The sequence below is a fragment of the Silene latifolia genome, chromosome Y (assembly GCF_048544455.1).
Source record: "Silene latifolia isolate original U9 population chromosome Y, ASM4854445v1, whole genome shotgun sequence".
NCBI classification, from domain to species: domain Eukaryota; kingdom Viridiplantae; phylum Streptophyta; class Magnoliopsida; order Caryophyllales; family Caryophyllaceae; genus Silene; species Silene latifolia.
The window spans coordinates 85,164,017-85,184,698 of NC_133538.1; the positions used below are offsets into that span (position 1 = coordinate 85,164,017).

The following is a 20,682-nucleotide window of genomic DNA, read 5'->3' on the forward strand; positions in this document are numbered from 1 at the left end:
ATTTTACAGATTGTATGTAAAATTTTAGATAAATGAGATTTATTATGCATGATTTATAATTTTAATGGTTAAAATGATATAAATAGTGACTATTTTTTAGCAAAAATAGCTAAAATAAATTTTATGGCATGAAATTATTCCCTAATGTTGTAGATATGATATGAACATCAGATATAAAGTTGCATGATTAATTTTGATTGATTTGGTATGTTTATTGATTTATATGTGATAAAATCGATAAAAGGGCAACTTCATTAGTCATAAAAATAAATTCGAAATTTTTGGTTTAAATTTTGCCTTTTCCAGGTTCTGAAAATTATTAAAGAATGTTTAAAATTTTGATTTTGATTTTTCCATAATTTTTATGTTTAATTTGGATTAAATGGTAAAAGTTATGTTTTACAAGATTTATTAATGAAATAAATTATAAATATTTGTGGGCAAATTTTATTGAGTTTTTGGAATCTTGGTAATATTCCAGAATTTACAAAAATGTGATTTCTAATTTTTCCAAATTTTTATGATTTGTTGGGAATTATTTCATAATTGTTATGATTATAAGAAGTTTAATAAGCAATAATTGAAAACCACGTTGAATTATAGTCAAAAATTGAGTAAAGACTAATTTTTGAGTCCTAAGAGAGTTATGGTAATTAACTTGAGCTTAAATTTGATTTAAGTATTGATTTGTGGTTTTAATAAGTTATTATCACGCATTTCCATAAAACTGGATTATATACGATATAATGTTTTAATAGGGCGATTTGGCACATTAATTTGGCATGTTAGACACATATAATAATGCTGCTTTTTATTTATGAATGTCATAATTTTATTAATGTAATTTTGAATTATGTAATTTTATCCTAGTATGGCCTTAATTTTAATCGGTATTACCCGCAATGTAAGGGAATACCGATTCGGTTGTAATTTTAATGTGATCTCGTATCACTTTTATTTTTACTAGTTTTTCGTATTACAAATGTATAATAGGAATAGCTTTGTATTTTTATTATTATTTGTAATTCCGGAGTTCCTTCAAGACGGTGCCATGCGGAAAGGCGTTTCGATCAAGACGGTGTTACCTTGGGAAGCGTGACACTTGAAGTTCTAGGGACCAATGGAGCTGGTTTCCGAATTTGTAATAGATTATTTGATTTTCTATTTTAGGAAGGCCATACTAAGAAGTTTATTTATTGCTTTGCATTTATTTTTATATGTTGCATGCATTGCCAAATCGTCATAAACAACACATGCATATCATATCGAGTATTCGACCGTGTCAATTATAATTATCGTTAGTTCGAAAATTTAGTTCACTTAAATTTGATAGATAATAAATTGACAAGACGTTCATTTTAAAAGATTGATACTTAGGCTTACCAAATAGTAGGAACCCATGAATCCCAATTTCATTAGGGGTACAATACGGTATTGAAATATTATACCGGGGTGCTTTCTTTGATGTTGGGTATGTAGGGTAATAAATAGTTATTACACTTCGAAATTTTGTTGATCTCAACGAAAGTATTAGAGGGACCGTTGTCCCAATAGGTTCGGGCTAAAGATGAACTTAACGTAAATTCATCAACCGAGAGTTCTAATTGTAGAATCGGTTAAAAGGTTAACCCACCAAGATTATATTAGCAAGAGGTGTAGAGGGCCCGTAGGCTCACATCCAAGATTTAATATGAATTTTTGGGTCTCGTAATCGTTTATAGAATTGGGTGGAGGTCATTATATAAATGCTAAAACATACTTAAATGTTTTATATATATTACGATGAATGTTGTTTTTTCCCATTATTTCGTTGTTTTTTAATGATTTCATTACTCCTACTCATATGCGATATCATTCGATTGTAACACAAGTCTCCGCTAAACCACTATTGCTAACGACAAAGAATATCTTTCTATAAATGAACCATATCATAGATTGTGGACTAGCTCCATAGGAATCGTTCTATTCCATAGAACTCCATAGGAGTTGTCCTATGTCATATAAGATTAGCATCTTAAAATTCCTAACATACCTATGTATGATTTCTTGTGAAGAAATATGACTAGAGGTAATGATTAGTCAAAATATGTTTTGATTATATCTTCTATGCATCCATAGTTCAAAAGTCTTATTGCTCAACCTAAACACTTATCGTCAAGCACTTAAGTTGTTAAGAATATGACAATGTTAAATTGGTAAACTGATTTGTTAGAAATTTTGATTGACCAAATATCACAATAGAGTTCATCCTGGTGAAGGATTAACTAGGAATTTATATGAAGATAAGTCTTCATCAAGTCGAAATTCTTGAATTGAGTGGGAGCAATATGAAGTAAAGTTTCTATCTTAATTGTTAAGGATAGAACTAGGCTCGAAAGAGAAGGTATTAAACACTAAAATAGAGACAAACCCCAAACAAGTAAAGGTCAAGGATGTTGGTCGTGTGACTCCAACATATTCCTTCTTGAATATCTATGACATTGACATTGCATTATTGCCAAATACCACATCATGAGTATTTGATACAAATTTATGGATTTCATAAAATTTGGTATTATCATGTGATGACTAGCAAGAATAAATTTAGAAATTTACGTGAATGGAACTAGGGTAGTTTCCATTTCATCCATGGACATATAAGTATTATAGTGTACACATTTTAGTTTTGTATTTTGAAATGTAGCTTAATAATTGTTATGATGTACACTAACTCTAAATAAGAATATAATTCAAGTTTTTGTATAAAACGCAAAGGGTTTCTCTATTATGGAATTTAAACAAGCGTTGTGCCCTAACATACCACGATTAAATTTATAGTGAGACCATACAAATCAAGGTAATTATATTCAAACTAAAAATAAAATGTAATATATACAAGACTCAAGTTGGTGACCCCAATCCTTTCTTAATTCTCGATTGAAAATAACATTTAGAAACTTGTTTTGACTAGTCTCCCAAACCATTTGATTGGGAATCTTTAGTGTATGCGAATCTTGTATTCAAATCAAGTTAATTCATGATTTTTTCTGGAAAAGAATTATGAATAGAACAAAATATTCGCCCTATTTACACTTTGAAGTGTATGGTCGAATACAATTTTAATCAGAGTAGGTTTTTACTTCTGCATCTCTTTTACCAACGAATTAGGTAGATACTTGATATCCACTTGATGAGGTAAGAAGAGAAATTCTTTGAATAAGTTCAATGAATGTTTAAAAACTATCAAAACCTACATATTATAATACTAAAGTATTAGTACTTTATTAAAATGGGGAACAATAAAGTGATGGCTTTTATCTGCACCATATAGAGTGTGATATGGTATCACAATATCACTTTTATAATCACACCCTATCAAGATAAGATGTATTAGAAAGTTACATAGAATCCTATACGATATGATTGAATCTTTACTATAAAGTTGGAGATAGTTTCTATTGCAAATTTGTCAAGTATTTTTGAATTTTTCCACTAAAACAGAATATAGTTAAAGCAATCAAGTACAATTCATATGAGATATGGTTAGGCCAGGCTCCTAAGTTGTAGCTCGTTTCGATAGTAAACATGTGCTCATTTTCACTACATGATCACGAGAACAAAGGGTTTGTGGCTCGTGATGCTATCTGTTAAAAAAATCAGGAGTATTTCTTAAAGACAGAGTGGGAGAAAATGTTCAAGAGCCACAAACTGAGAATAAGACGTAGGAAGATGTTACTTCTTGGTCAAAATCAGTAATTATTTCTTCAAAATCTAAAGTGGACAGGAGTAATAAGCCTGTAACTTATTAAGATGCTTTATCTAGTTTCAACTCCGCAAAAGTCCGAAATGAGCATAAACATGAAAATTTTTATTTAGCCTCGTTGGTTGGTGGCAAAGGGTTTTGCACGCAACAACAACGCTTCATTAAAATTCGGATTTTATAGTTGGATTGAAAAATCATCTTGTATGAGTTTTTAAAATCGCAACTATCCTAAGGTAGGAAGAAGTCTTAAGTAGAAGTAAAGGAGTTGAATTGTATGTTTTGATCATGTGATAAACTTTACTCGAATTGTCGAGTAGTTCTGTTTATACATGGAGTTTAGTGGGAGTAATATGGTGTTACTAGTCTTATGTGTAAGGGACATATTGATCATTTTGAATGATGGAAGACTTAGAAAAAGAATAATACATTTCTAAGGTATCCAGACCTATAAACATAGTTCTAAGAGGATATTAGCGTTGAATGAATATTCTTATGTTAATAAGAATCTTGAAAAGTTCAAAAGTATTGAACATGTAGAAATTGAATCCACATGCTTCCGCTGCGGGATTAATTCATTACGCTAAGATGTATCACCATTCTTAAATTTCGTATACTTGGAGTATGGCGAAAAGTTACAAATCGAATCTTTGAGAGAAGTCTCTATATGGCCACATAGTTCATTAGTTAGTACTCAGGAAGTACTAAAGATATGAAGCTAAGCATTTAGAATTGATATGTATTTATGTGCAAGGAGTTACACAATAACCATATTCTAAACACATAACGATGGTTAGAGAACCATCTTGGCTATATTATTTAAGGAGGATATCTGCTAGAAACATCCTAGGCAGTTGAACAATGAGATATACACAACGAAAATTGAGTACACTTGCAATAATGGCATATGCAAGAAGGAAGGGATCATATTAGGATTCGGTTTTATGAATTGGAGGAACTATGGTAGTTCGTTCCAATAAACGAAGGTCCTACCCCTACACACTGTGGGGACAGTGGGAGTTATTCAAAGGCAAGAGAGCCTATGTCCAGATTGGATCTAGACACGTACTCAAAGAAGTTCTTATAATATAAGATTATTCACAAGAATGGGAAATAGTATATAGTAAGGTTAGGCTTTTTCATAGGCTAAGCATGATAAGTCATGCAATTTCAATTGAGTTGAGATGTATAGATTATAGATTATGTAGTAATTGATATGGTATCAATTTTACACATGTGATAATACATTCATCGTTTGAGTTTTATTAAAAAAAAAAAACTCTTTTATTACTTTGTTATATCTAAATAGGTTGTAAGGACAACATTGAACCCTATTAAAGTGAACTGGATTAACATAGTATTGGCCCCTAGTTGCTTATATGAGGTGACGTCTCGAAGTGACCGGAGTGTGATGCGATTGATGGTAAGTTCAAGTGCCATAGAGTCATATGGGATGACTAGTCGATCACATAGGCAGACTGTATGGGACACTCTATCGGGCAGTGACTGCTTATAATGTTCTAGTAACTTTTATAAATCCTGGTCGTGGCGTGAGCTACTATAGTATTCTTTAGAGTCAATTCTTTGACTAGAGACTGTTCGCCCAAGGTGGCACAGTTTCTGAGTGACTTTGATTTATGCTCTACAATTTTCGTAACTAAGGTCAAATGGGCATCTTTTGGGTCATGATGAGCTATGGCTATTCAAAGGGAATAGTGCGATAGGAATTGTCCACCCCCTTGTCAGGGTTATCTTAAATCTTCGGGCCACTCAAGGAGTAGTAAACTGAAAATGCGTGGCCATGCTCGGAAGGTATCTACGGTAGATAATTCTGGTCAGACAGTTACTCTCCAGATCGAGGAAACCACTCAAGATATGATTAAATGCAAGTACGACCTGCAAGACACCATGCATTGAGTGGGAGATTGTAATAGGGCAAGAGAATTGGTGACGCACACTTGTCTCGGACAAGTGGGAGATTGTTGGAGTATGTGTCCTCAACAATAGTGTGATCACAATATTAAATCTCATAATAAGAATACATAAGGGATGATTCAATTATATAGTGAACTGATAAACATTAATCGGTAATGATTGGATAACTAGAGTTTGACATTACTGTCGTTTGACGGTGGTGATCAGTTGATGCCTTAAGGTCACACCTAAAGGACGATTCCCAAACTGTAAAGTTAATTAATCGTATATTGATACGAATTAATTAAATCCTTAAATTGAAAAAATTCATTTATAAAGTGAGAATTATATATCTTATTGTAATGTGATTAAATAAGATTCAATTTAGTAATTAATTTGTTATATTACTAAAATTGATTAAAGTTTATAAAACATTTGAGATAAGTGTAATTGGTTAGTTATAATTACAAGATGATGTAGATTATATTAACTAGACTTAATGTGAGCCATTTTATATACATGTAATTGTGACTTACTTGTAAATTTGTTAAATGTAATTTATTTAATATATAATGATATTAAATTTGTTAAATATGCATTATTATGCCTAATGACATATTACATGTCACATGTCACAACATATTACAAATGACAAATTACAAAAGATAATATGGAGTCCATTTTAAGTCATGTGCACCGGTTTTAGTGGGTTATTTTAGAGTGTTGATAGTTGTTGTTTTTAATATTAAAAACTAGAAACACTATAATTACCTAAGGATGCTAGATCCCTACCTATGGCTTTGAGAAGGCAAAAAAAAAAGACCACGTACCCTTACCCATGAAATACCGGTTGCCCTATGCTAAAAGAGGAAGAGGTTCTCATTTTTTACATTATTCTTATTCCAATTTTTATGCTCATCTCTTTTTCTCTCTACATAAAACTTGTTCAAAATTCTAATATTGAAATAATATTACTAGAGTAGTAATAATAATAATATTATAATTATAATTTAAGGTTACTAATACATATTATCTAGTTAGTAATTGTATTAGTGTTTGGGTTAGTTTTGAGGGCAACTAAGAGGAGTGCCTCTATACATGAGACTTAAAGAACTTGGAGGATCATTCCAAATATATTGAGCTCAAGAACAAGTGAAGGTAGGAGACCTTACTTGTGCCCCAAAAATTCGAACTATAAACAATGTAAGAAATGTGATTTTCTCCTTATTTTTGTTCATTTTGTTATGCATGCAACTAGATCCACTACTATATAAATTATGGGTAATTTATAAAATGATTAGATGAGTCTAATATGGATATATAAACCTAACATTACCTTTATCTCTTGCTAAGAGATTAGGTTTGACCAAGTTTCAGTGTACTGGCATGACAGTTCAGATGGCTTTAGTTAATTTAATTTCTCTTCTTTAAATCTCTTTGGTAATTTAATTTATGTTATTTCGTTTCTTCCCTCTTATTATTATCTTATTATTGATTATTGCTTTAGTTGTAACTAGTTTCGTTAATTTCATTATGCATAGCTAATTCCCTCTCTAGGATTTTGGGGAATCGATGAATTGATGATAGCTGCTAATTAGGTTTGCAGACCTATTGTCAGTATCATGTCTTTGTTGTTATAAGTAGCATTTAATGACGATTAGACGGTTAATACGCATAATTGTTCTAGTTGTTGTTGGCAAACCCCTACCTAGATCAAAAGATTTGAAGGAGTTAGACCCGCTACATTCTTTAAGATACTCTAATGAGGGCGAAAGTTAAGTTAGTAGTATTTTAGAGCGAATAGAGGACCATAAAGAACGTATTCATAGCCCCTTAGACTGATACATGTGATTGATCTATGACCTTAGTTGCAATTATCTGGCATTCATTGATGAGCCGACATCCTTGTCCCTTTCTCTTTTCTGTTAGACTCTTTTAATTTTCGCTGTTTAGTTTAGTTATCATATCTAAACCCCCATTTGTGACAACGACAGACTTGGATTAGCAAGTAGATAGCAACATAGCCTCCCTGTGGATTCGACCCTAACTTCCCTAGCTGCATTAGTTAGAGACCCCTCGGGTTTATCTTTAATAGGGTTGCGACAACCCTCATCAAATTTTGGCGCCGTTTTCGGGGAAGCGACGCTTTTTACATGCTTTATTTTTGTTTGTCTTTAGCCTCAAGGAATTTATTCCTTGAGGCAGTTCTTATATTTTCTTCTAGTTTTGTTTTGATAGGTCCTACAGGTCCTACTTAGACATAATTTTTGGAGAAAAGCTAAATATACAATGTCATATAGGGACCCACCTGATCGATAATGCTTTATTTGACATAGGTGCTAGTGTCACTGTCTTACATTTATCTCTTGCTAAAGATTAGGTTTGACCAAATTTCAGTGTACTGGCATGACATTTCAGATGGCCGACCGTTCTTTATCACGACCTTTAGGAGTTTTAGAAGATGTACCTGTTAGGATCGTGAGATTCATTATTCCCATGGACTATGTTGTTTTAGACATACCCGAGGACACCCGTACCCTTATTATCTTAGGGAGACCATTTTTGCACAACTCTGGTGCAATTGTAGATGTCGGGGCTAGGACACTTACCTTTCAAGTAGGAGGGGAGGACATGGTTTTTACCCAGTCTAGTATACGCAGGGCACCTATGAAAGTCATGCCCTGTAATGCTATCCCTTTTGTAGAACCCGATGGGGTTCTTTCTAATCCTTCTGTTGCGTCACATATTGCTGTATATTTGACACCTACGCTCCAGTTTGGGAGCATGTTGGAGGAATATCTCTTTGTTACTTCTTCTACAGGTCTTGACAGGTTGAAAGACCCAGGAGGCGGGCATGGTACGTTGAATTTGGAGACTGGAATGGTAAGAATTGATGACCCGGATGGAGGTTTGGACAAGGCAATGTCGTATAAGAAGAGAGCGTGCAAGGAAGCCAAAGGTGGAGGCCATGACGCTGCGAAGAGTTGATGTTCTTCCGTTGATGCGATGGTGTAGAGGCGTAAAGTCAAGCTTATAGACGCCGAGGGGGCATTCATTCTTATTTCCACGATTGGCAGTAGATTAGAGTAGATTAGTATTGCGTAGTTCTCTTCTCCTATTTTCCGGATCTTAAACTCTGTAATTTCTCTTCCCTTCTCTCAATTCTAGTATTAATTATTTATCACTTTGCATCTCTAATTCTTTTATTCCCTTAATTTCTCTTCCTTTAATCTCTTTGTTAGTTTAATTTATGTTATTTCGTTTCTTCCCTCTTATTATTATGTTATTATTTATTATTACTTTAGTTGTTATTAGTTTCGTTAATTTCATTATGCATAGCTAATTCCCTCGCTAGGATTTTGGGGAATCGATGAATTGATGATAGTTGCTAATTAGGTTTGCAGATCTGTTATCAGTATCATGTCTTCGTTGTTATAAGTAGCATTTAATGATGATTAGATAGTTAATGCGCATAATTGTTCTAGTTTTTGTTGGCAAACACCGACCTAGATCGAAAGATTGGAAGGAGTGAGACCCACTACATTCTTTAGGATACTCTAATGAGGGCGAAAGTTACATTAGTAGTATTTTAGGGCAAATAGAGGACCACAAGGACGTATTCACTCCCCCTTAGACTAATACATGTGATTGATCAATGACCTTAGCTGCAATTATCTGGCATTCATAGATGAACCGACATCCTAGTCCCATTCTCTTTTCTGTTAGACTCTTTTAATTTTCGCTGTTTAGTTTAGTTATCATATCTAAACCCCCATTTGTGACACCGACAGACTTAGATTAGCAAGTAGATAGAAACAAAGCCTCCCTGTGAATTCGACCCCGACATCCCTAGCTGCATTAGATATAGACCCCTCGGGTTTATCTTTAATAAGGTTGAGACAACCCTCATCAAATTTTGGCGCCGTTGCCGGGGAAGCGACGCTTTTTACATGCTTTATTTTTTTTTGTCTTTAGCCTCAAGGAATTTATTCCTTTAGGCAGTTCTTATCTTTTCTTCTAGTTTTGTTCTGATAGGTCCTACAGGTCCTACTCACACAGGATTTTTGTAGAAAAGCGTCAAAGGGAAGGCTTGAGTACCTTTGATTCTTCTACCAAGATGTCTAACGTCTCCAGAATTATAGCATAATTTGAAGCTCAGAATGCAAGTTCTGACAAGATGGAGAGTAAACAATCTTGGGGTGGTCCACCTCAGTTCCATACTATAGCGCAACAGGTGGTCTACTATGAGAGATGTGGTGCTGCGGAACACAATGCTATTGTTTGTATGGCGGAGAATGACGAAGTCTATGCATTTAAGCAGTGTAGACGAGGTAGTCATTCCTATGGCAACCATAGTGAGGTTTACCCAAACTTTACCCCACCTTCGCAACAACCGACATATGTGCCGCCACATCCGTTTCAGCAATAAGGCTATCAAAAGCCTCCATTTGTGTGGCTGCCACAATAACAAAACCCTTCCCCTACTAAAAAGATTGAAGAGATTGCTGATTTGACATCTATAGTGACGACACTTGCACTGCAAGCGCAAGAGATTATGCAAGCTAAAGATGCCATTATCAAGAGACTTGAGACTCAATTGGCTTAAGTAACTTCTCCAGTCATGGTTCATGTTACTAATGATAGTAAGAGGATGAAGAGATTTAGTTTCTTGAATAGCTGGATTGACCATCTTGCATATCTTCCTACTGTGGCAGCTGCTTGAACAACAGAGAAAAAAAGGTAGCCCAATGTTTAGTTTGTTTGAGAAATTAAAAAGTGTCAAGTATGCTCTTACTAAGTTCTACAAAGAGAATTTTAGTAATATATCTCTGAGGGTGAAGAATGCTAAGACTGCTCTGGTGGAATGTCAAAGAATGCTTATTGCAGATCCTTTTTCTGCTGATCTCATTCATAAGGAGAAAATGCTTGTGGCCTCTTACAGTCATCTTAAAAAGATTGAGTTAAAATTTTGTATCAAAGAGCTAAGGTTAAGAATATTCAGTACTCTGATTGTAGCTCCAAGTATTTCTTTGCTAAGGTTTGTGAGAGACAGCATCAACAAGTCATTGGTGCTATAAAAGATCAGCAAGGGCAGCTTCATACTGACTCTCCTTCTGTCAATCAGGCTTTTCAGAATTATTACCGACACTTATTGGGTACTAGTTCTGAAGTACCTGATTTGGATTGGGACTTTATTTCATCAGGCACTACTGTCACCTCTGATAGCAGTACTGATTTGACCAAGGACATCACTACTAAGGAAATCAGGAATGCTGTCTTTGGAATGGACTCCAATAGTAGTCCTGGCTTGGATGCGTTTTCAGCTGGCTTCTTCAAATCAGCATGACCTATTATTTCTCGGGATTTCTATAAGGACGTGGCTCATTTCTTTCATTCTAATCACATGTCTCAGCAGACTAACTCCACCCTAATTTCTCTGATTCCTAAGAAAGCCACTCCAGCAGCTGTCACTGATTACAGGCATATCTCCTACTGTACTGTCTTTTATAAGACAGTAAGCTAAGTCCTAGCTAATAGGATTCAAAGTGTCCTTCCTTCCCTAGTTGGACTTGAGCAGGCAGCTTTTGACAAAATTAGAAATATTTTTGAAAACATTATGCTATCCTAGACTTTAGTAAAAGGGTACAATAGGAGTAATATCTCTCCCAGGTGCTTGATTAAAGTTGATATCAAGAAAGCATTTGATTCTCTCCAATGGAATTTTATTGCTAATATGTAGAAAGGATTTGGAGTTCCTCAAAAATTTGTTGACTGGGTCTTGGGCTGCATTACTAGTCCTTGGTATTCTTTAAAATTGAATGGTCAGGTTTCTGGTTTCTTCCCAAGCAAGAGTGAGGTAAGACAGGGAGATGCCCTTTCTCCCTATCTTTTTGTTCTAGGGATGGAAATTATATCCAGGCATCTTAGAACTCTTTGTACCCATCCTAATGTTTCTCATTATCCAAAGTGTAGCAGAATCAACTTGACTCATCTTATCTTTGCTGATGATCTTATGATCTTCACTAGAGGGGATGCCCCTTCTGTTCTAGCTGTCCAAAAGGTGCTCCAATAATTTGCTGGGTTCTCTGGTTGCCATGCTAATATTGAGAAGACTAACATCTATTTTGGTGGAGTTCACTCTGATATCAAGGCCACCATTCTAGCTTCCACTGGTTTCTTTGAAGGGCAGTTCCCTTTTTGATATTTAGGCATTCCCTTGTTTACTTCTAGAATCACCATGAATATATTTGATGCTCTTATTCTGAAGATGCAGCATGTCATTCAGCACTGGTCCTCTCAATTACTTACTTATGCTGGCATAATTCAACTCTTGGCATATGTTGTGTTTGGCATTGAGACCTTTTGGTGTTCAAGTTTTCTTCTCCCCAAGGAGATCCTTAAGAAAATTAATCAATCTTGCAAAATTTATTTTTGGAGGCATTCTCCTAGTGAAAGGAAAATGGTCTTCAAAAGATGGAAGGATATTTGTAAGCCTTGGGATGCTGGTGGATTCAATATCAAATACTTGGAAACCTGGAATGTTGTATTGCTCTGTAAATGGCTGTTTCTGCTCTCTCATCCAAACTCTGGTGTTTGGGCCACCTGGCATCAGCATTATGTTTTAAAAACTGAAGATATCTGGCATGTGCAGAGTAAAGATAGTTATTCTGCAAGATTTAAAGGCATTCTTGGGGTTAGAGATAGATTTATCTCCCTAGCTAGCACTATTCAGACAGCAAAAAGCCTGTTGCAAAGCTGGTAGTGTGGAACAAAGTTCAGTATAGCTTCAGCCTATAGCTATTTGAGAAATAACTCTGATGTTGGTGGATGGTCAAGGTCTCTTATGCAAGCCAGGATAATGCCTACTCATAGGATTATTTGCTCTTTTGCTGTCCAACATCAACTAGCCACTTTTGATAAACTCCAAACTAGAGGAATTCAGATGGCTAACATGTGTTCTCTCTGTTAGAATGGGCTTGAAAGTCATGAGCATCTCTTCTTCCAGTGTACTTATTCAGCTGCAGTTTGGGATGGGATGATCCAATAGAAGAGCTATGCCAACTTAGGATATAATCTGATTGACATATTGGAGAATTCTGGGGCCAAGGGAAAGCATTATAGATGGGAGCAAGCCTAGTTTCAAGTCACAGTTGCTGCTGCTGTCTATCAGATATGGGGAGAGCGTAATGCTAGGATCTTCCAGAATAGGCAGTCTACTATTGGAGCCAGTATTAGTCGAATTAAATACTTGGTTTGTGTTAGGATGTTTATGTGGAAAACATACAAATCTTATAGTTGTATTGTAGAACGATTATGTACCTAGTATGCTTCCTAGTCTAGAGGATATTTTGCACAATACATTGTAATTTCATTTTTAATGAATGAAATGATAACCCTTTTGCAAAAAAAAACTGGATTAAGTAACTGCCGATCAAAAATTTTAGGCAACCTGAGACGCTATATGTTGTTCATACCGAGAGCGGTCCTCCCTATGAAGGACCCGAGTTGCCTATTGATGATGTTGATGTTTATGACTTGGAGACTAAAGTTACTGTTCAAAGAGAAGCGTCTTTTGTCAATTCAAGTGTTGTCGCGACAGAGAAATTCGATCGAGCATATATTGGTGTTCAATCGAGCAATCTGGAGGAAGACTTACTCGATTGACGCGATGTTGCCATTCGATCGAACATTGCAGGAGAAGAACAACTTGATCGAACAGACTTTAGTGTTCGATCGAACGTTTTGTGTGATAAAATAATTCGATCGAGTGATTTACTTAATCGATCGAATTTATGTTCTACGCAGCATGGTGTTACGCCTTCTACGCGTATTCTAGATGAATATAAGGAGGAACTTAAAAACCAATCCTAACCGATTAGAGTTCCTTTTCCTGGTCGCTTGCCGCCGCTTAGCACGTTGAAAGACTTTTTGCAGAGTCTCGAAATCGCTAAGCCTTTCAATGAGCTAATTTCCCAGGCACCTTCTTATGCTTCCTTTATGAAGAAAATTTTATGGCGTAAGAGAGATGTTAAAAATATTGAGATAGTGGCCTTGACTGAAGAGTGCAACGCACTTCTTCAGAATAGGACCCCTACTAAGCTTTCTGAACTGGGTAGTTTTTCTATACAATGTCATATAGGGACCCACCTGATCGACAATGACTTATTTGACTTAGGTGCTAGTATCAGTGTCTTACCTTTATCTCTTGCTAAGAGATTAGGTTTAACCAAGTTTCAGTGTACTGGCATGACAGTTCAGATGGCCGACCGTTCTTTATCACGGCCTTTAGGAGTCTTAGAAGATGTACCTGTTAGGATCGGGAGGTTCTTTATTCCCGTCGATTTTGTTGTATTAGACATACCCGAGGACACCCGTACCCTTATTATCTTAGGGAGACCATTTTTGCACACTGCTGGTGCAATTGTAGATGTCGGGGCTAGGACACTTACCTTTCATGTATAAGGGGAGGACTTGGTTTTTACCCAATCTAGTATACGTATGGCACCTATATAAGTCATGCCCTGTAATGCTATCCCTTCTGTAGAACCAGATGGGGTTCCTTCTAATCCTTCTGTTGCGTCACATATTGCTGTATATTTGACACCTCCGCCCCAGTTTGGGAGCATGTTGGAGGAATATCTCTTTGTTACTTCTTTTACAAGTCTTGACAGGTTGAAAGACCCAGGAGGCGGGCATGGTACATTGAATTTGGAGACTTGAACGGTAATAATTGAAGACCCGGGTGGAAGTTTGGAAGTAGCTTGCCGTATAAGAAGAAAGCGCGCTAGGAAGCCAAATGTGAAGGCCATGACACTGCAAAGAGTTGTTGTTCTATAGTTGATGCGATGGTGTGGAGGCCAAAAGTCAAGCTCATGGACGCCAAGGGGGCATTCATTCTTATTTCCATGATTGGTAGTAGATTAGAGTAGATTAGTATTGCTTAGTTCTCTTCTCCTATTTTCCGGATCTTAAACTTGGTAATTTCCCTTTTCTTCTCTCAATTCTAGTATTAATTCTTTATCCTTTGGCATCTCTAATTCTTTTATTACTTTAATTTATCTTTCTTTAATCTCTTTGTTAATTTAGTTTATGTTATTTCGTTTCTTCCCTCTTATTATTATGTTATTATTGATTATTGCTTTACTTGTTATTAGTTTCGTTAATTTCATTATGCATAGCTAATTCCCTTGCTAGGATTTAGAGGAATCTTTGAATTGATGATAGCTGCTAATTAGGATTCCAGATATGTTGTCAGTATCATGTCTTTGTTGTTATAAGTACCATTTAATGACGATTAGATGGTTAATGCCCATAATTGTTCTAGTTGTTGTTGGTAAACCCCGACCTAGATCGAAAGATTGAAAGGAGTGAGACCCACTACATTCTTTAGGATACTCTAATGAGGGCGAAAGTTAAGTTAGTAGTACTTTAGAGCGAATAGAGGACCGGAAGGACGTATTCACTGTCCATTAGACTGATACATGTGATTGATCTGTGACCTTAGCTGCAATTATCTGGCATTCATTGATGAACCGACATCCTAGTCCCTTTCTCTTTTCTGTTACACTTTTTTAATTTTCGCTGTTTAGTTTAGTTATTATATCTAAACCCTTATTTGTGACACCGGCAGACTTAGATTAGCAAGTAGATAGCAACATAGCCTCCCTGTGGATTCGACCTCGACTTCCCTAGCTGAATTAGTTAGAGACCCCTTGGGTTTATCTTTCATAGGGTTGCGACAACCCTCATAATTTTGGAGCCGTTGCCGGGGAAGCGACGCTTTTTACATGCTTTATTTTTGTTAGTCTTTAGCCTCAAGGAATTTATTCCTTGAGGCAGTTCTTATCTTTTCTTCTAGTTTTGTTTTGATAGGTCTTATAGGTCCTACTTAGACATGATTTTTTGAGAAAAGCGTCAAAGGGAAGGCTTGAGTACCTTTGATTCATCTACTAAGATGTCTAACGTCTCCAGAATTATAGCACAATTTGAAGCTCAGAATGCAAGATCTGACAAACTGGAGAGTAGACAATCTTGGGGTGGTCCACCTCAGTTCCATACTATGGCGCAACAGGTGGTCTACAGTGAGAGATGTGGTGCGGCAGGGCACAATGCTATTATTTGTGTGGAGGAGAATGATGAAGTCTATGCATTTAAGCAGTGTAGGCGAGGTAGTAATTCCAATGGCAACCACAGTGAGGCTTACCCAAACTTTACCCCACCTTCGCAACAACCGACATATGTGCTGCCACATCCGATTCAGCAACATGGCTATCAAAAGCCTCTATTTTTTTGGCCGCTGCAACAACAAACCCCTCCCCCTTCTAAAAAGAATGAAGAGATTGCTGAATTGACATCAAATAGTGAAGACACTTGAACTGCAAGTGCAAGAGATTTCTAGCTAAATATGTCATTATCAAGAGACTTGAGACTCAGTTGGCTGAAGTAACTGCCGAGCGAACGTTTAGGCAACCTGAGACGTTATATGCTTTTCATACCGGGAGCGGTCCTCCCTATGAAGGAACTGGGTTGCCTATTGATGATGCTGATGTTTATGACTCGGAGACTAAAGTTATTGTTTAAAGAGAAGCGTCTTTCGTCAAATCAAGTGTTGTCACGACAGAGAAATTAGATCGAGCATATATTGGTGTTCTATCGGGCAATATGGAGGAAGACTTACTCGATCGACCATATGTTGCCGTTCGATCGAACATTCCTGGAGAAGAACAACTCGATCGAACAGACTTTAGTGTTCGATCGAACATTTAGTGTGATGAAACAATTCGATCGAGTGATTTACTTAATCGATCGAATTTATGTTCTACGCAGCATGGTGTTACGCCTTCTATGCCTATTCCGGATGACGATAAGGAGGAACTTAAGAACCAATCCTATCCGATTAGAGTTCCTTTTCCTGGTCGCTTGCCGCCGCTTACCACATATAAAGACCTTTTGCCGAGTCTCGACATCGATATGTCTTTAGATGTGCTAATTGCCTAGGTACCTTCTTACGCTTCTTTTATGAAGAAAATTTTATGGCGTAAGAGAGATATTCATAATATTGAGTTGGTGGCCTTGACTGAAGAGTGCAGCGCACTTCTTTAGAATAGGACCCCTCCTAAGCTTTCTGGCCCGGTAGTTTTTCTATACCATGTCATATAGGGACCCACCTGATCGACAATGCCTTATGTGACTCAGGTGCTAGTGACAGTGTCTTACCTTTATCTCTTGCTAAGATATTAGGTTTGACAAAGTTTCAGTGTACTGGCATGTCAGTTCAGATGGCCGACCGTTCTTTATCACGACCTTTATGAGTTTTAGAAGATGTACCTGTTAGGATCGGGAGGTCCTTTATTCCCATCGACTTTGTTGTTTTAGACATACTCGAGGACACCCGTACCCCTATTATCTTAGGGAGACCATTTTTGCACACTGGTGGTGAAATTGTAGATATCGGGGCTAGGTCACTTACTTTTCAAGTAGGAGGGGTGGACTTGGTTTTTACCCAGTCTAGTATATGCAGGGCACCTATACAAGTCATGCCCTGTAATGCTATCCCTTCTGTAGAACCCGATGGGGTTTCTTCTAATCCCTTTGTTTCGTCATATATTGATGTTGATTTAATACCTCCGCCCTAGTTTGGGAGCAAGTTGGAGGAATATATCTTTGTTACTTCTTCTACAGGTCTTGACAGGTTAAAAGACCCAGGAGGCGGGCACGGAATGTTGAATTTGGAGACTAGAATGCTAAGAATTGATGATCCGGGTGGAGGTTTGGACGAGGCTATGTCGTATAAGAAGAAAGCGCGCGAGGAAGCCAAAGGTGGAGGCCATGACGCTGCGAAGAGTTGTTGTTCTTCAGTTGATGCGATGGTGTGGAGGCCTAATGTCAAGCTTATGGACGCCGAGGGGGCATTCATTCTTATTTCCACGATTGGCAGTAGATTGGAGTAGATTAGTATTGCATATGTAGTTCTCTTCTCCTATTTTCCGGATCTTAAACTCCGTAATTTCTCTTCCCTTCTCTCAATTCCAGTATTAGTTCTTTATCCCTTGGCATCTCTAATTCTCTTATTCCTTTAATTTCTCTTCCTTTAATCTCTTTGTTAAGTTAGTTTATGTTATTTTGTTTCTTACCTCTTATTATTATGTTATTATTGATTATTGCTTTAGCTACATTAGTTAGAGACCCCTTGGGTTTATCTTTGATAGGGTGGCGATAGCCCTCATTAAATTTTGGTACCGTTGCCAAAGGTGGAGGCCATGACGCTGCGAAGAGTTGCTGTTCTTCAGTTGATGCGATGGTGTGGAGGCCTAAAGTCATGCTCATGGGTGCCGAGGGGACTTCATTCAGTCAGAAGCCTTGTTGTGGAAAATTTAGCTCCTTTGGAAGATGATGAGGAGAAGGTCGAGCTGGGACCTATCTGAAACTAGCGCTGACCGGGAGGCAACCCGGAGTTTAAAACTTTTCAGTTGGATTACATTTCAGTTTTTGTTGCGTGTTTAATAATTGGTTTTCACGACTATAGACTGCGAAACAATTTAGACTTGGTTTTGGTAGTATTTGTGGTCGCTATTTGCGTATTTCCAGGTATAGGAGAGATGCCTTGGGCTGCATGCAAGAGGAAAATTCGATTGAACGGTTTTCCATGGTATTTATTCGATCGATCACTTCTATATGGTCGATCGATCATTCTACACTTCAGGGTGATTCGATCGAGCTGTTTACTCTCTCGATCGAAAGCTTACTTTATTCGATTGAGAGCTTCTTGTTGTCGATCGACTATTCCTGCATGTTATTTGAAATTAAGCAGATCCGGTGACTACGACCCCCCATGTTGCTGGCTGGTTTGAGGAGGTCCCTATATCGCGCTATCTTGTGAGTCTTCCTAGTTTTTTCTCTCCTTATTCATTTCCTTTAGTTTGCATTTTCCTTTCCCCTTTATGCTGCTGTTGTTAGCTATTGTGTACAATGAGGGCATTGTACAGTTTGGTTTGGGGAGGGTATATGCATCCATATCTGTGTCTGCATATTATTTTTATTGCATTTCTGTTATCACGTTTAATTTTTGTATGCATTGTTATTTATTTTTATAAAAATAAAAAAACCCATAAAAATAAAAAAAACTCGAAAAATTCAAAATTTAACGTTTATTTTTGCATATAGGTTGAGTCGGAACGGTAGTTTCCGATGATAAAATTGCATTACACTTAGTCATTTTGCTTAAGCCTTGCATAAACTAACATCTTTTAGTACGTCTTTTGCATAATCTACGTGTTTTTGTTTAAATTAGCTGAACGAATAGACTAGACTTGAAATTTTGGCAAACAACTTATAAATTCTAAGGAATTAGAGCTTAATAAACTGGTCTCATCCATGACCAGTTCATGTAGGATTGTGAGTAGTTACTCCTTGCATAACATGTAACATTAATTTGCATAAGTATGAAATTCAATTGCGTTTTGCCTGCATACATTTGGGTTAGTGGCCGGTGTCACATGTAGGAGAGGTGCTTACATACCCCTTTGCCTTTTTTACCCTTACTTACATCCAAACTTAGCCTGCCCTGTTAAGCTAGTTTAGCGTTTGTTTTGCGGGTATATCATTTATTGTGTCAAATTTGGTTTGCACTGTAAAGTTGGGAGTTGGTAGTTTTTGAAAAGGAGAATGTTGAAAAAAAAAAGTCGAAAAGAAAAATAAAACGAAAAAAAAAAGGAAAAGAAAAAAAAGAGAAAAAAAGAAGGAAAAGAAAAGAAATAAGTTTATTTTACTCCTATGTTGCTAATTCTATTATATGAGAAGTTTAATATTTTGGTTGAGTGAGTTGTTTGCCAAATAAAGGCATTTGTGCTTAATTTTGATGGTTTTGAAGTGGGATGTTGTATTATTGGTTTTGTTTAGGTTACTAGCTTGGCTTATACCTCCACATATCCAAAATGTTTTGCCCCTTCATACCCATTACCTCACTTTTCAAAACTTTTGTAAGCATTCGGCATGTGACAGGACCTTGATTGGATGGAATGTATGTGTACGGTAGTTAGAATTGTTTATCATATTAGATTGCATACATGTTCATGTAGGTCGTAGTTTAGGTGAGCGACTATATTTTTCTTTCTCTCATACATTTATATGCTTAACCTTTGCTTCATTGAGAGAGAGTGACCCGTGAGAGTCCAATTTTAAAGGTCTTGCAAGGTCGAGGGTTCAGCTATTTTCATAAACATCTTCATAACTCGTTTGCATTTGACACTGTTTCTATTTTGTTAATTTATTGCATTAAACGGGTTTAGGTGGACGATTTGTAGCTAGCTCTTAGTTTTACTCCGTTCCACTAGTTAGTTCCATTGAGTTTGCTTGGGGACAAGCAAAGGTTTGGTTTGGGGAAGTTTGATGCGTGCATTTTATATAGACTTTTTGTACCGCATTTGCACGTATTTCTATGCATTTTGTGTAGTGTTTTGCTACAAATGTCTCCCGAATAATCTACTTTCGTTTGTCTTGTATTATTTGTAGGTATGAACCAGAGAGGAGTATAATCAAGATTAAACCTGACCCTATGCATACATTTTTTAGATGAGTTGAGTCGAAGCTTGGAAACTACTAATTTGTGATGCGCGTAGAAGTAAGGTAGCTAGTCGAGCAAAGGAAGAGCTTCATACAACCAGTAACTAATTTGAAGGGCCATATTTTGAGTTATTCAAATGACAATCAGATGATTCTAATTGTAGATGAAATCTTATCCTCTTAGCTTTCCAACGCCAAGAAAATCGCTTGATTCGGACAAGTAACGAACAAATGGCGGCCGTTTGAAGTTCAGTGCGCGAAGAAGGAATTACGCGCTGAGACCACTCGATCGAGTACTTTAGTGTTCGATCGAGTACTTTATATGCTCGATCGAGTAATTCACTTACTCAATCGATCGACTAACTTTATGTTGGTCGATCGAGTAAAACCAAGTCTGATGTAGCGCTTATTAGATGGTTAGACGGTTAATGCACATAATTGTTCTAGTTGTTTTTGGCAAACCCCGA

At 36.6% G+C, this 20,682-nt stretch overlaps 1 protein-coding gene across 1 annotated transcript; it reads left to right on the plus strand.

Moving 5' to 3' along the window:
- Positions 1-9,830: 9,830 nt before the first annotated feature.
- LOC141628459 (uncharacterized) lies at positions 9,831-11,000 on the plus strand. The gene is made up of 3 exons (XM_074441602.1): positions 9,831-10,013; positions 10,369-10,613; positions 10,670-11,000. Exons 1-3 carry the CDS (start codon positions 9,831-9,833, stop codon positions 10,998-11,000), a joined length of 759 nt encoding a protein of 252 aa, XP_074297703.1.
- Positions 11,001-20,682: the final 9,682 nt, after the last annotated feature.

What these genes read in the sequence shown, in the direction of transcription:
- LOC141628459 (XM_074441602.1), top strand. Translation starts at nt 9,831, where the DNA reads ATGGAGAGTAAACAATCTTGGGGTGGTCCACCTCAGTTCCATACTATA. An exon ending in CCTATGGCAACCATAGTGAG is followed by an intron (nt 10,014 to 10,368) that starts GTTTACCCAAAC and finishes CTACTGTGGCAG; the next exon opens with CTGCTTGAACAACAGAGAAA. An exon ending in AGTCATCTTAAAAAGATTGA is followed by an intron (nt 10,614 to 10,669) that starts GTTAAAATTTTG and finishes CTCTGATTGTAG; the next exon opens with CTCCAAGTATTTCTTTGCTA.